Raw genomic sequence first — 12,584 nt, forward strand, 5'->3', positions numbered from 1 at the left:
ACTGTACTTAAGTACAGTAACGAAGTACTTGTACTTCGTTACTTTCCACCACTGTATTTAGTTAAATGACTTTGCCACGAAAAATTGTAAGACATGTGATTAACGTATTTAGGACCAACTTACCTTTTTGTAGGAACTGAATACATTTTAAGGCGCTGACACCTTCGTAAACAGAATCTTTTAGTGTCTTAGCTAGCAGATAAAAGCTACATTAGCTAAGCTAATTTAGCTAGTTCGGCAGTAAGTACCACAGTAAATATCACTGATATTTATGTCAGTATTACGCAGAGATGGGTAGAGTACTCAAAAACTGTAATCAAGTAATAGTTGTAATGTACTTACATTGTTTCAGGAAGGAACCCAAGAACTAGTTATAAGCTTGTGGCTTGTTTACCGTTGTCATAGCAACTGCCTACCAAGATGGCTGTCAGTTACAAAGTTCCTGGAAATGTGATGGTAGCTGAATTTAATCTACAGGTGGTGACTTTGGTTTTTTCTTTTGTCTGTGCTATGAATACAGTTTGTTACCAACGTCTCTGCTGAGCTGAATAATGTGCTGATGAGGGAATGAAGCCCTTTGCGTAAATCAATGAACATCACTTCTCAAATCTAAAACTACCACTAAAACATGGCGGCACGACGTCTCCGCTATTATTGCTGTCTACATGAAATTACAAGAGTTGAAGGAACAGCACAGGATGAAGTAAAGCAGTGTGAAACAGAGATTAAGGACTGTTGAACAGTCCTGAAGGTCGTTTTCAGTTCTTCACTTTTTAAAAGTTGTTTTCAACCTGGACCCTTCTAGATAAAGTGCACTAACAGTGGAATTAAGATGCCATTGAAGAAACCTTTCATTGTCAGTAAGCTCTCAGTTTTCTAAAAACAAGGATTAGATAAATTAAAATAAGACGTCTTCTCTGGACGGGACGGACGTTGAGCTGAGGCGTCCTCTAAATGTGTTCAGGTACCGTCTCCAGCGCCTCCTCCGGGTCTCTGTCCACTTCCACATTCTGAGAAAAACAAACTCAAGCTGTTTGTTCAAACAATTTACTGCCTACAATTTTCCCAATCACAGAATCGCAAAAAGCTTTTCCTCATAGTGCCAGGCTGGCTTGGATAATATTTTTTTCTCCTGAGTAAATGAAATAATCTTTTGAAAACTGCTCAGGTATTTCCTCAGGTGATTTTTGATGATCTGAAACATTTTAGTGTGGAAACAAATCCAGTAGTTGCGTTTCCATTGACCGTATAATTGTGCAATTTGACGTTTCAATAATAAATTTGCGTAATTTTGAAAAATCTTGTTTTTTGATTAAAAACAAGATCAGGTGGTTTTTTGTTTTTTTTTGGCTGAATTGAAATTTGTTTATTTTGCAAAACTGCAATAGAAAGACTTTTTTTTCCTCACACGAGCCACATGATCAACAGCCGGATGTTGCTACTGGCGTAAGCCATGAAGAAGAAAACAGGAAGTGGTTGGAGGAAGATGGTGAAGCACGTCTTAATGATTTATCGCGTGAACAAGCTCATTCATGTGTGATTTTAATTGCTTCTCTTATTTAACAGAAACACCACCAACGTGAAATTGTGATTTTTTTTCAACATTAGTGGAATATTTACAAAGTTTTGTGTACATTTATAATGGAAACGCAGCTGGTGTCTAAACCAGACCATTTCCTCTGGTTGCTGGCCTGTTTTAGCAGTAGTTATATGGGAAAATTTAATATTTACTCTAAAATCATGAGTCCTCTTATCAGATCACCAAGGCAGGTCTGAAAACCTTCATCTGTTTCTGCGTGTTATCGCTGTCTAAGCCGCCATAAACCAACAGACTGCAGGGACTTTACCTCCGGCCGGTCTCTGTGTGTGTTCACAGCTTCAATGTTGAGAAACACAGACTCAACTTTACACCCTGAGGGGAAACAAAACAGAAGTGGTGAAATGTGTCACAGACAAACAGCAGATTCAGATCCAGAGCAGCTTGTTCTGAGGCTGATAGCAGGAACGGACCGTAGGCGACCGGCGTGAGCTTCAGGACGGTGTGCAGAGGACACTTCAGGTAGGGCAGCTCGCCTGGCACAGAAACACGAGTTACTGCATCAGAAACACACCAGCTGCGTTTCACTATATTCTGCTAATGTCCAATAAATAAAGGGTTATTTATTGGACATGACTTATTAATGACTTTTCAATAAGTCATAAAAAATCATGGCAGCGACAGATGTAAACAGCTACATCAGATATATTCAGGCATTGGAGCGATATGGGAAGCCATCCTGCTCAAATATATGTGATTTAACATGTACTCAACATGTTGGCTGTGTGTTGTGTACGTGTTAAATTTTCATTTGTGTATGTTAAAAGTCATAAATTTGCACGTAGGGGGGAGCTTGTCGCTCCCCCCTACGTGGGAGTGGCTACGTACTTAGCTTGCTCTCTGCTATGCTGCAGCTAGTGGGAGTGGCTACGTTTGTGACATTTTGGGGAAATTGGTGTGTTTCCATTAAAAGCTGCAGCATGTAAAAGTGATCAAAAATAGTTTTTTCATACATTTGTTGAAACTGTCACCATGTTGTGATAGATTTCACAGATAATCCTTGAAAAAGTTTAGCTCCTCTGGCTTCTCCCACTACCAATTAGAAACAACCAATCAGAGCCAGGAGGCGGGTCTTAGCTTGCTCTCTGCTATGCTGCAGCTAGCATGTTGTGAACACTAAGCTGGTTCACATAGCCACCAATTATGGCAAACAATTTTTCTGTCACGGAAAGTTGTTTCTTCACCATTAGCACATGTATCAAATTGTAAATCAGGTTGATTGACAGCGCTAAGTCCCGCCTCCTGGCTCTGATTGGTTGTTTTTGGTTCATTTCTTCAGACACAGTAACAGGTCAAGGAGGACAATTATCTGTCTCATGAACTGCCACAACATGCTGACAGATTTAACAAAAATGTTCAAAACATCTTGATGAAAGTTAGGTACTGCAGCTTTAAGCTGATTTATTTTCATAATTTTGTGCAGTTTTATGGCTAATGGAAACGCAGCCAGTGGAATATTTTTGGTCAAATAAAGATGTTTTTTTCCTCACTTGCACTCTTGTCCAGGAAGTAGGCCAGCAGACATCTCATGACTGCCTGATGACAGATGACCAGGACGTTCTCCTGCCTCTCCAGCTCCATGATGACGGGCTCCAGACGCTGGACCAGGTCCTCATACGACTAGAGGGCAAAGGTCAAACAGGTCAGATTTACAGGGTTAAACACACCAATGATCAACGTTCTCATTACTGTCAGGCCGAGACAGCAACTCCAGTTCGCAGAAAGGATGTCAGACTTAAAGTCTTTTTTTGACATTATTGTCATTCTGTACAGGATCAGAATGCAGTGAGTCAACTAGACGCGTCACTGGATCGGCTTCCTGAAATAACAGTCATATTGTCACTGGTCCTGATGTATAAAGGCAGTTTTGATCGGCAGTAAATGTTTTCATATTCCAGAGCTAATTTCTGCTCTGGAATATGAAATTATTAAAATCAGTATTTATGAAAACAAACCTTTCACATTAATAGATATTAAAGTCTATGAATGGAGGCTAATCTACAAATCTGTAGATGAAACTAATATAGGATTTTTTATTTTTCCACCTTTGTTTTTCAAATTTTTCTATTTCTCCCCCATTTTTCCTGTTAAAAAAAAATTCTTTCTTTTTTCTCTTTATCCTTCTTTTTTTAGGTTTTATTGGCTCTAGTGGCTTTTATTTGATAGTTAATTGACAGGAAAGTTGGTAATGAGAGAAAGGCAAAGGTTGCCTGGCTGGGAATCGAACCTGTGACGGTGAGGACTAAGGCCTCCATATGTGGGCTGGAGGCCTGGGCCACCACAGCACAACCCGTCCTTCCCTTTTGTTCTTCTGTTTTTTCTCTTTTCCACCTAAAGCCTCTTTATAGACGCAGATTCTTCACTTCCTGCAGAAACTAATGAAGCTACAAATGAGGAGAGTTTTTTGTGGACGGACTGATTATTACTCATACTTTGTGGGAGTGTCTGAATTATTTTTAAACCCTGATTATCCTAAATGCCACGGATCTTTTTCCTCTGAAGTTCAGAAGTTTTGGAAACGGCCTTTTAACTTTTCCAGCATCAGCTGCTTCTCTGCCTTTCCTGCTGGCGTTAACACAAACCTCTTTACTCTGGATTTGTGAATAATCTGGGAGACGTTTTGGGCTTGCCGTACCTTTTTTCAGACTCACCTCTCCTTTGGGGTACCGGTACCGATATTTGTCCTGATCCCTCAGGGCGAACTCCTCTGGGTAATGCTCCTGAATCTCCTCATAAGTCATTTCCTCACAGACTCCCTGATCAGAGAATGACAACATGAATGTGTTCTGCTGTATCTGCTGGGTTAATGAGGAGGAACCGTTGGAATCACATCAGAGTTTGAACCATGTTTATGAAATGCGGCGGCGGCTCAGTTTGAGGCTCACAGCGTCGATCTCGTTCAGGGCCTTCCACTGCTCGTACTGGACCCCCAGCGCCTCGGCGGTCTGGATGGTTCTCTTCATGTGGCTCGTCCAAACCTTCAGGTCGCTGATGCTCTGCCCGCGCATGTAGGCGCCCAGGGCGGCGGCAAACTGACGGGCGGACGACAGAGAGAGCAGTGAGACGCAGAAACTAAAACTAAACTCGATTTACACTCTGAATTATTCCTCCATTAAATATTTAGGTGCTAAACTAAACCTTTAATTTAGCAACTAAATATTTCTCTTCCTAGCTAAATATGTATTTAATTACTAACTAAAAATGTATTTTGTAAACTAAGTATTTAGTTTGGAGATACATAATTAGTTGGTAAGCTAAATATTTAGTTTACAAATAATATAAATATTTAGTTTAGCAATTAAAAATTTAGCTTCCTAGCTAAACGTTTAGCTAAATATTTCTGTATTTTCCAACTAGAATTGAGTTGATAAACTAAGTATCTAGTTTGAAGCTACATAATTAGTTGGTAAACTAACTGTTGAGCTTCTTAGCTAATTTTTATTTAATTACAAACTAAAAATTTGGTTGGTATACTAACTTTAGCATGGAGGTACATAATTAATTGGTAAGTTAAATACTTACATTGTAAACTAAATATTTAGTTCATAATCTAATGCTTAGGTACAAAACTAAATATTAGCTCAGCAACTAAATATTTATATTTACAGCTAAATATTCAGTTAAATATTTATTTACAAAATCAAAATGTAGCTGGTAAAATAAATATTTAGTTTGAAGCTACATATTTAGTTGTTTATCAATTACATATCTTGTAAAATAAATATAGGTAAATTTTTATTTATTTATTTGAACCTTTACATCCAATACCTGAATAAAGGCTGATTCTATTCTATTCTATTCTATTAATAATTTAAAGAGCTCTTATCGGAGTTCTACCTGCATGTTTTGTTTTATCGATTATTGATGGATTTGTGTCCGAGTTGTTTTGCTATCTGACTGATTTCGTAATCGCTGGACTTTGCTCTGCAGTGAAACTAGGAGTGCTGCTGCTGCTGCAAACATAAACATCAGCATCCAGCATGACAGGATTCACCTTTGACCTAAGCTTTTGTCTCAAACGGATCATCTTAAACTTGGACTCTGGTTCTGTTTGGTAAAATGTTCATTAGCGCCGCTGGCCTGACCTTTGCCCCCCGGTGTGACAGGCCGGAGTCTCCCCCGATGCGCCCCACCAGGTTGAGCTCGCTCTCGCCGTGCCGCGACAGATAGATGGACCGGGGCGTGACGTGGATGTTCATGAGGTAGTAGACGATCCGGCTCTGGATGTGGTCCTGGACCCGGTTCACCAGGTACCGGCTGCCCACGTTGAAGATTTTAATGTACGATAAACTCCTGTGGAGAGAAACGGGGAGACGGGCGGTAACTAAACACATGAAGCCTCCATCCATTTATATCATTTAGCCTTTAGTATGGAGCAACATTAGTGAAGATACGGTAAAACAACAACATCTATAATTTGGATCATTTAGAGAAAAAATTGTTAATTTATTAAACTAATATTTTAACAACATTATTCATTAATCTTAAATGTTTAAACTAAGTATTTAATTGGCAAGCTACATATATAGTTTACAACTAAATATTTAGCTCCAAACTAAATACAATATAAACTACATATCTATATAGAGAGACATAGATAGATATGTAGTTTACCAACTAAATATATAGTCATACAGCCTTATATTTAGCTCCAAGTTAGATATTTATCTCTACGCTAGTTAAATATTCAGTTTGCAAATTTAGTTTACCTGCTAAATATTTAGCCTGCTAACTAACCTAAATATTTTGTTAGTAAGCTAAATATTTAGCATATAAATGTTTAGCTTCAATGAATATTTATTGAAGCTATTATTATGAATATTTAGCCTTTAAATATTCATAACTTTTTTGTTTTTTACTTTTTTACTTAAATATTTAGCTTCAAGCTATTTAAGGAGCTGAATATTTAGCCTGATTTAGCTAGCAGTATCGGTAGCAGCATCGGTATCGGTAGCAGTATCGGTATCGGTTACCGGTCCTTGCTGTCGTCCAGGGGAACGTAGGTCATCTTGTAACACTCGATCCTCTTCAGGAAATCTGCAACAGCTTCTTCTTTGTCACAGTCTACGTAGTCGGGACTCGACAGCTTCACTTGCTGTATACAAAAAAACAACTTTAGTGAGTGAGGCAAGTAAATAATCAGTTAATCACATGATAAATTAAAATTAGCTCGATAATTTCCAATCTGATGATTAATATTTTTGATTATAAACTTCATAATCTATTTTATTTATGGTTTTGGTTGTCTGGTTTTTATTGTCTTTCCTATTTTTGCTTGTGTTTTGGATATTTAAGCAAAGTTAAGGTTTATTAGTCTTTACGATGACATTAATACTATATTACTTGAAAATGGGAGCGGGAATTTATCGCATCTTTTAACTATTGGGAAAAATTTATTATGATAAGAATTCTGATTTTTCTTGATAAATTCCCATTAATAATATTGAATAAAAAAACAAATATACTTTTACTATTCACTAATAACAAGAGCATCAATGAATATCAGGAAATTCAAAAGAATTATGAATTATTGTAATGAAATAAATCACATTTAAGTGAAGCTTATTTCAGATTGTCATGTTTTTCAAGCATAAACACTGTATCATGCCACACAATTACCTAATGAAGTAATAATTGTTTTTTTAGTTATTATCACAACTTTACCACCAAATATGTCCCAAAACAACAATATTATTGTTTATCGCAGTGAAATCTTAAATCACAGTAACTTACTTTAATATTCTCAGCAATTATTTCGGGATCGTCGCAAATCGACTCCACAAAGAAAACCTGAACCAGGGAGAAGATGGACACTGTAGCTTTATGTTTCTGACAGATTTCTACGTTTTACAGCAGGAAAGCAAATTAAAAACCAACTTTGTAACCATTTTCTTTGCCGAAGTTGAGGATGACCTCTCTGCGCTCCGGTGTCGTGTTGGTGGCATCGAAAACCTGGCGGAGCAAAATCAGGACTTTTATCACGCAGTTAAATATGACGTTAACTACGTTTAAATGTTTTCAAGATCAACATTAATAAACATTTACAAAACATTTATCGTCCATTAACCAGAAGAATGTCTGATAATTCAATTATTTGGGTCATTTAAACAAATAAAAAAGTCGTTCGGAGGCTCGGTTTGAGGTGAACTTCCTCCACATTTGCGTCCTGTCTTTAAATTGCTCCTGTTTCAAGCTGCAGCTTTGGATAACCTTTGACCTGAACTCACCGCGACCTGACCTTGGTCTCTGGTCAGGTAGTCACACACATCCTGCAGGGCCGTGTTCACGCAGGCGCTGCAAGTAAACACAAAACATTAAAAACAATGTGAAAAACATTACGAAATAAAATAAAAAAATATTTAAAAACCCTAAAAAACAATATAAAAACATAAAAAAATATATAAAGAAAACCCATTAAGAAACAACATAAAGAAATTAAATATAGATAAAACATGATGACATTTCAGGCCGTTGATAAATGTTTGAGTAATCGGTGGGATTTCAGCTGAATCCTCACAAATTGGAGATTTTATTAAATGTGATGATAATTTTGGGATTAATATTTTCTTTAATCTGTTTTCTGCGTGATGGTCGTACTTGCGTATCTTCATGGCTTCTGCGTTGTCGGGTTTAAAGAACTCGTAGCTGTTGTAGGAGCGGGTTGCTTCTCTTCTGTACTGCCCCACGTTAAACACTAAAAAAACAACAAATAAAGTTACACAAGGATTTTAATATGTTTAATCAATTAATTGCACTTGAATGGAAAACAATATCGATAAAAGAAGTACAATTCATAAATATTTATGCTGCTAAATTATTCAATAAAAAAGTAAGAAAAACCTAAAAAAAATTTGCAAGAAAAAAACCAAAACTTTTTGATTAACATAAAAAAATTTTCTATAAAAAATTTCTATGTTTCTTAAATCGGAGATATTCGTGAAAAAAAACTCAAAACTGTTTTAGGTTAATTTCAGAAATTTTCTATAAAAAGGTAAAAAATTTCCAATTTCAAAAGATCTAAAATTTCCAAGAAAAACCTCAAGAATTTTCAGATTAATCTTATAAATTTTCTAAGAAAAAAAAAGGAAAAAAAAAATTTTAGTTCAAAAAGTTGAACATTTCCAACAAAACACTTCTTGAAAAATAAACTGGAAATCCTAACCCTAAAAGTTGAACATTTTCAACTTTTGAAATTCAGAAAATCTCCAAAAATTTGAAAATTTGCTCCTTCTGCCAGCTGAAATCCAGATGACAGACATCAGGGGCCAAAAGTAATAATTAAGGAAAATGGGTTTTCAGTGGCTGAAGGAAAACGCTACAGCAGTGCTGGAGGCGGTAAAATGTAAACCGAGTTGGACCCCAGGCAGGAGGATGAGTACCTTTGGTCGACACCCCGATCCAGTTCAGGTACCTGGTGAGCTTCTTGGAGATGTAGGTTTTTCCCCGAGCCGGCAGGCCGACCATCACTATCATGGTCGGGGAATTGGTGAACTGGGGAACCGAAGCTGAAACAAGTTAAACACAACCAGAAGAAAAGAAGATACTTTATTGATCCCAAAGGGAAATTAAACAAAGTTCAGGGGTTGAAGGTCATCCGGCTGCCAAAGATTTCACATTATGATTGATGGAAGAGATGGCTGGTTGCCATGGTGACTCCATGCTGACCCCCGTGACCCTTTGGGGTGAACGGCCATCAGGACTTCTCCATGTTTCCAAAATAAGAAACCATCCAAACTCAGAGTCATTAAGCACAGCTTAAAGTCTCACACTCCTCAAAAACAGAAACACAGAAACCCACACCGGGTCAGAACCAGAACCGCTGGTTCTGTCTACTCACAGCCTCTGCGTTTGCTCAGTCTGCTTCCCATCCAGGGAACCCAGGTTTTCTCCAGGGGGGTTCTGGTGAGCGTCGCTCGGTTCTGGGACATGACTCCGCCGTGTGTGTGTGTGTGTGTGTGTGTCTTGGTGTCGTCTCAGAGTCGGTGTGTGTTTAACAGCAGGGAGCTTCCCAGTTAAACGTGCAGTTTGAACTTTCTCACGATATGGGAGGAGCTACCTGTTTGCCTCGCTGTGATTGGTCGGTTCGTCTGTTTGTCACAGAATAACGTCCAGTCAGCACAACGCTACACTTTGACCTGCAGGACAGGAAGTGGACGTTCTGTGGGAATCCTGATGGGCCGACAGCAGGAAGCTCTACATGCTTTTTGAAGATAAGGCTGAATCGATCAATCGTGATTAATTGATTATTGAAATAACCACCAACTAATCCAGTAATTGATTAATCGTTGACAGACTCAGACAAAAGGCCATTTGCTGGAAGAATAACACACTCAGTGCAGTAATTAAGCCAAAACTGTACAAAAAATATTATCTTCTTACTAGGATCCAAATATAGAAACTAATTTAGCAACATAACACAGATGAGCAGAAGAAAAACAGTGGCTGTTTGACTGTTTCTTTGATCAGTCTCAGTTTTTGTCTCTTTCCCCCAACATTTCTGTGGAGAATAATAATCCTTCTTTCAAACCCCAAGAGAAAGAATAATTAAAAGAGACATGAAACGTCAATACTTGGAGGAACCAAATGTCAAAGTGGAAAATCAATGGAATTTGCTCACTGCTGTTGTCAGAGACCAGCCTACTCGCTATTAGTGCTTTTCTCTAGATAAATGCCAAAGAAATATTTGTAAATCAATGTGGCCAGTACACTTTGATGGCAGAATCAATCTTGTTTTGATAAAGCTAATGACAATCAGGATACCATCCACAGATTTAATTCATGTAGAGAAAATCTTCCCTGAAAACAACCAGCTCCTCTATACGGTATGCCTGACATGCCGAAAAAGGAAAAGGTGCCAAGAAAACTACGAGGTGCCATGACATGACCCTAACCCCCAGCAATAATTTGGGTTATTTAGCCTTTAATAAAAGTTTTTTTAAAATGGGGATTCATATATAAATGTCACAATTTAAACTAAATATTTAGTTAGCAAGCTAAATATTTATCTTCAAACTAAATAGCTCTGGGCTATATACTGAGCTTTAAACTAATTATTTGGCTTGCTAACTAAAAAATTTTCAAGCTAAATATTTACGTTCAAAATAAAAATGTACTTAGCAAGACAAATAGTTAAATATATAGTTCAGACATATTTAAGTGGAGCTAAATATTTAGTTTGTTACTAAATATTAAGTTAGCTAATATTTACAAAGTTTAAATATTAAAATTTAAGCAGCTAGAAATTTAGCTTGCTAACTAAATATCTAGTTAGGAGCTTAAGATTTAAATTGGAGCTAAATTATTTGTTGGTAAACTAAATAGCTTAGCTTGCACTCTAAATAGTTAGGTTAGAAACAACATTTTTAGCTAAATTGGGCTATTAAATAATTAGTTTGAAATAGTGACTGTCACAGCTTTTATTTTGATAGTCCACTTCCGCTTATTGGCAAGTGAATTTGCATTTTAGCTAAATATTTAGCTAGCTCAGAGCTAAATGTTCAGTTTGTAGCTAGCTTGCACCTTAAATATTTTGGTGGTAAACTAAATAATTAGCTTGCTAACTAAATATTTAGTTTGAAGCTATTTATTTTAATTCGACTTGTTGGAATCTGTGACATTAATGAGTGAATAACATGATGAAAACTTTACAAACGGCACTCATTAGAAAACTCATTAGACTTTTTTTCTGGGATAAATTCTACCGGAGGCGTTTTTGTTCTGTTAACCAGAACATTCTTCCCAGCAGAACTAAGCAAATCAAAATGAGTAACAATAACTTTTATGTTGCAGCTTCTTCTTCTTCTTCTCTGAGGATTTTAAAGCGGCTTGTTGTTGTTCCTCCATGTGGGGGCGGAGCGCGGCGGGGCGGGGGCGCTTTGTTTATGACGCTGAAGCCCCACAATACAATGACCCCTTCCTTCATGATGGACCCCTGGACTGTCACCACGCCCACGCACCTGCCAGCCCGCCACGCGCGAGCCGCGAGTGTTTCCGGTAAAACAGCTCGAGACTCCAACCAAGATAATAAACAAAGAAACACCCGAGCATCTTCAGCTCAATAGTGGATCTTTGATCCGTTTGCGTCACAAGGTCGCGCGCCGTGGATTTCACCTCTTTTCCTCGGGACCGAATGAATGAATGAATGAATGAATGAAAACAACCTGAGCGGTAATCACGCAGCAGGTCGGTGCTGATTACCGTGCGGACGCTGGAAGCGGAGCATCCTTCCCGGGTCCGGTTCCGTCCTGCGGAGCCTCGAAACACGGATCGCCGTCAGTTATGACATGTGTGCACCAAGCACGAACACTGGCCGTGGGCCCGCCCACTCCACGGCCACGGAAGCAGCGACCCGTCCGATGATTGACTATGCTACCGGAATGTCCTCCTCCTGCGGTGCGTCTGAAACCTCCAGACTTCACCTCCTCCTCCTCCTTCACCTCCTCTTCTACCCCCTCCACCAGGGAACCGCGTCATGTGAACACCACGTCCCAACTGCGACGGAGAGAACTGTAAATTCAAAACTAAACAAAAGAATAACTTTCCGCCTAAAAAAAACTAAAATTAAGAGATTAATCTCAGAAATTTTCTAGAAAATCTAATATTTTTGAGTATGAAACATAAATACATTTGCAGGAGAAATAACTCATTTTTTTTATATTTTAAAAAAATATCAGAAATGTCTCAGTTCCAGTAATCAAAAATTTGCAAGGAAAAAAAATCGGAGATTCATTCAAGACATTTTCTACAAAACCTTTAAAATTTCTGAGTTTGAAAAGTCATAAATTTGCAGGAAAAGAATCAAAGACTTTTAGATCAGTCTCAGAAAAGAAAAAAAAAACAAAAAACAGGAAATTTCTGAGCTCCAAAGTTAAAAAAATTCAAGTTTTTTTTCCTAGCGCTTCTTGCCATAAATGTACTGCAGCCTCTCAAACAAACCCAGAGCCGTTGTTCAGTAAATGCGATGTCATGTTTATTATTCGTTGACAGT

General features: G+C 37.9%; 1 protein-coding gene and 1 long non-coding RNA gene across 3 annotated transcripts; one reads left to right on the top strand and one right to left on the bottom strand.

Annotated features, from left to right (window-relative positions):
* Positions 1-389: 389 nt before the first annotated feature.
* On the top strand, positions 390-8,571 carry LOC106940234 (uncharacterized). The gene is made up of 3 exons (XR_001423037.1): positions 390-477; positions 710-711; positions 8,561-8,571. It is a non-coding gene; the product is annotated as an uncharacterized LOC106940234 (long non-coding RNA).
* Positions 498-12,110, bottom strand: LOC106940233 (6-phosphofructo-2-kinase/fructose-2,6-bisphosphatase). 2 transcript variants are annotated; one of them, XM_015022915.1, is made up of 14 exons: positions 11,795-12,110; positions 8,977-9,102; positions 8,195-8,291; positions 7,825-7,891; positions 7,475-7,549; positions 7,331-7,387; positions 6,571-6,692; positions 5,683-5,890; positions 4,483-4,629; positions 4,249-4,353; positions 3,088-3,217; positions 2,011-2,073; positions 1,848-1,912; positions 498-1,010 (listed from the first exon to the last, which is right to left on the bottom strand). In XM_015022915.1, exons 1-14 carry the CDS (start codon positions 11,817-11,819, stop codon positions 951-953), a joined length of 1,347 nt encoding a protein of 448 aa, XP_014878401.1. In that variant the 5' UTR covers positions 11,820-12,110; the 3' UTR covers positions 498-950. The 2 variants fall into 2 exon arrangements, with proteins under 2 accessions (XP_014878401.1, XP_014878400.1); XM_015022914.1 differs by lacking the exon at positions 11,795-12,110 and adding an exon at positions 9,435-10,467.
* Between the last annotated feature and the right edge of the window lie 474 nt (positions 12,111-12,584).

This window comes from Poecilia latipinna, unplaced genomic scaffold, assembly GCF_001443285.1.
Source record: "Poecilia latipinna isolate Pla-1442-1.1 unplaced genomic scaffold, P_latipinna-1.0 Scaffold3140, whole genome shotgun sequence".
Classification (NCBI taxonomy): Eukaryota; Metazoa; Chordata; class Actinopteri; order Cyprinodontiformes; family Poeciliidae; genus Poecilia; species Poecilia latipinna.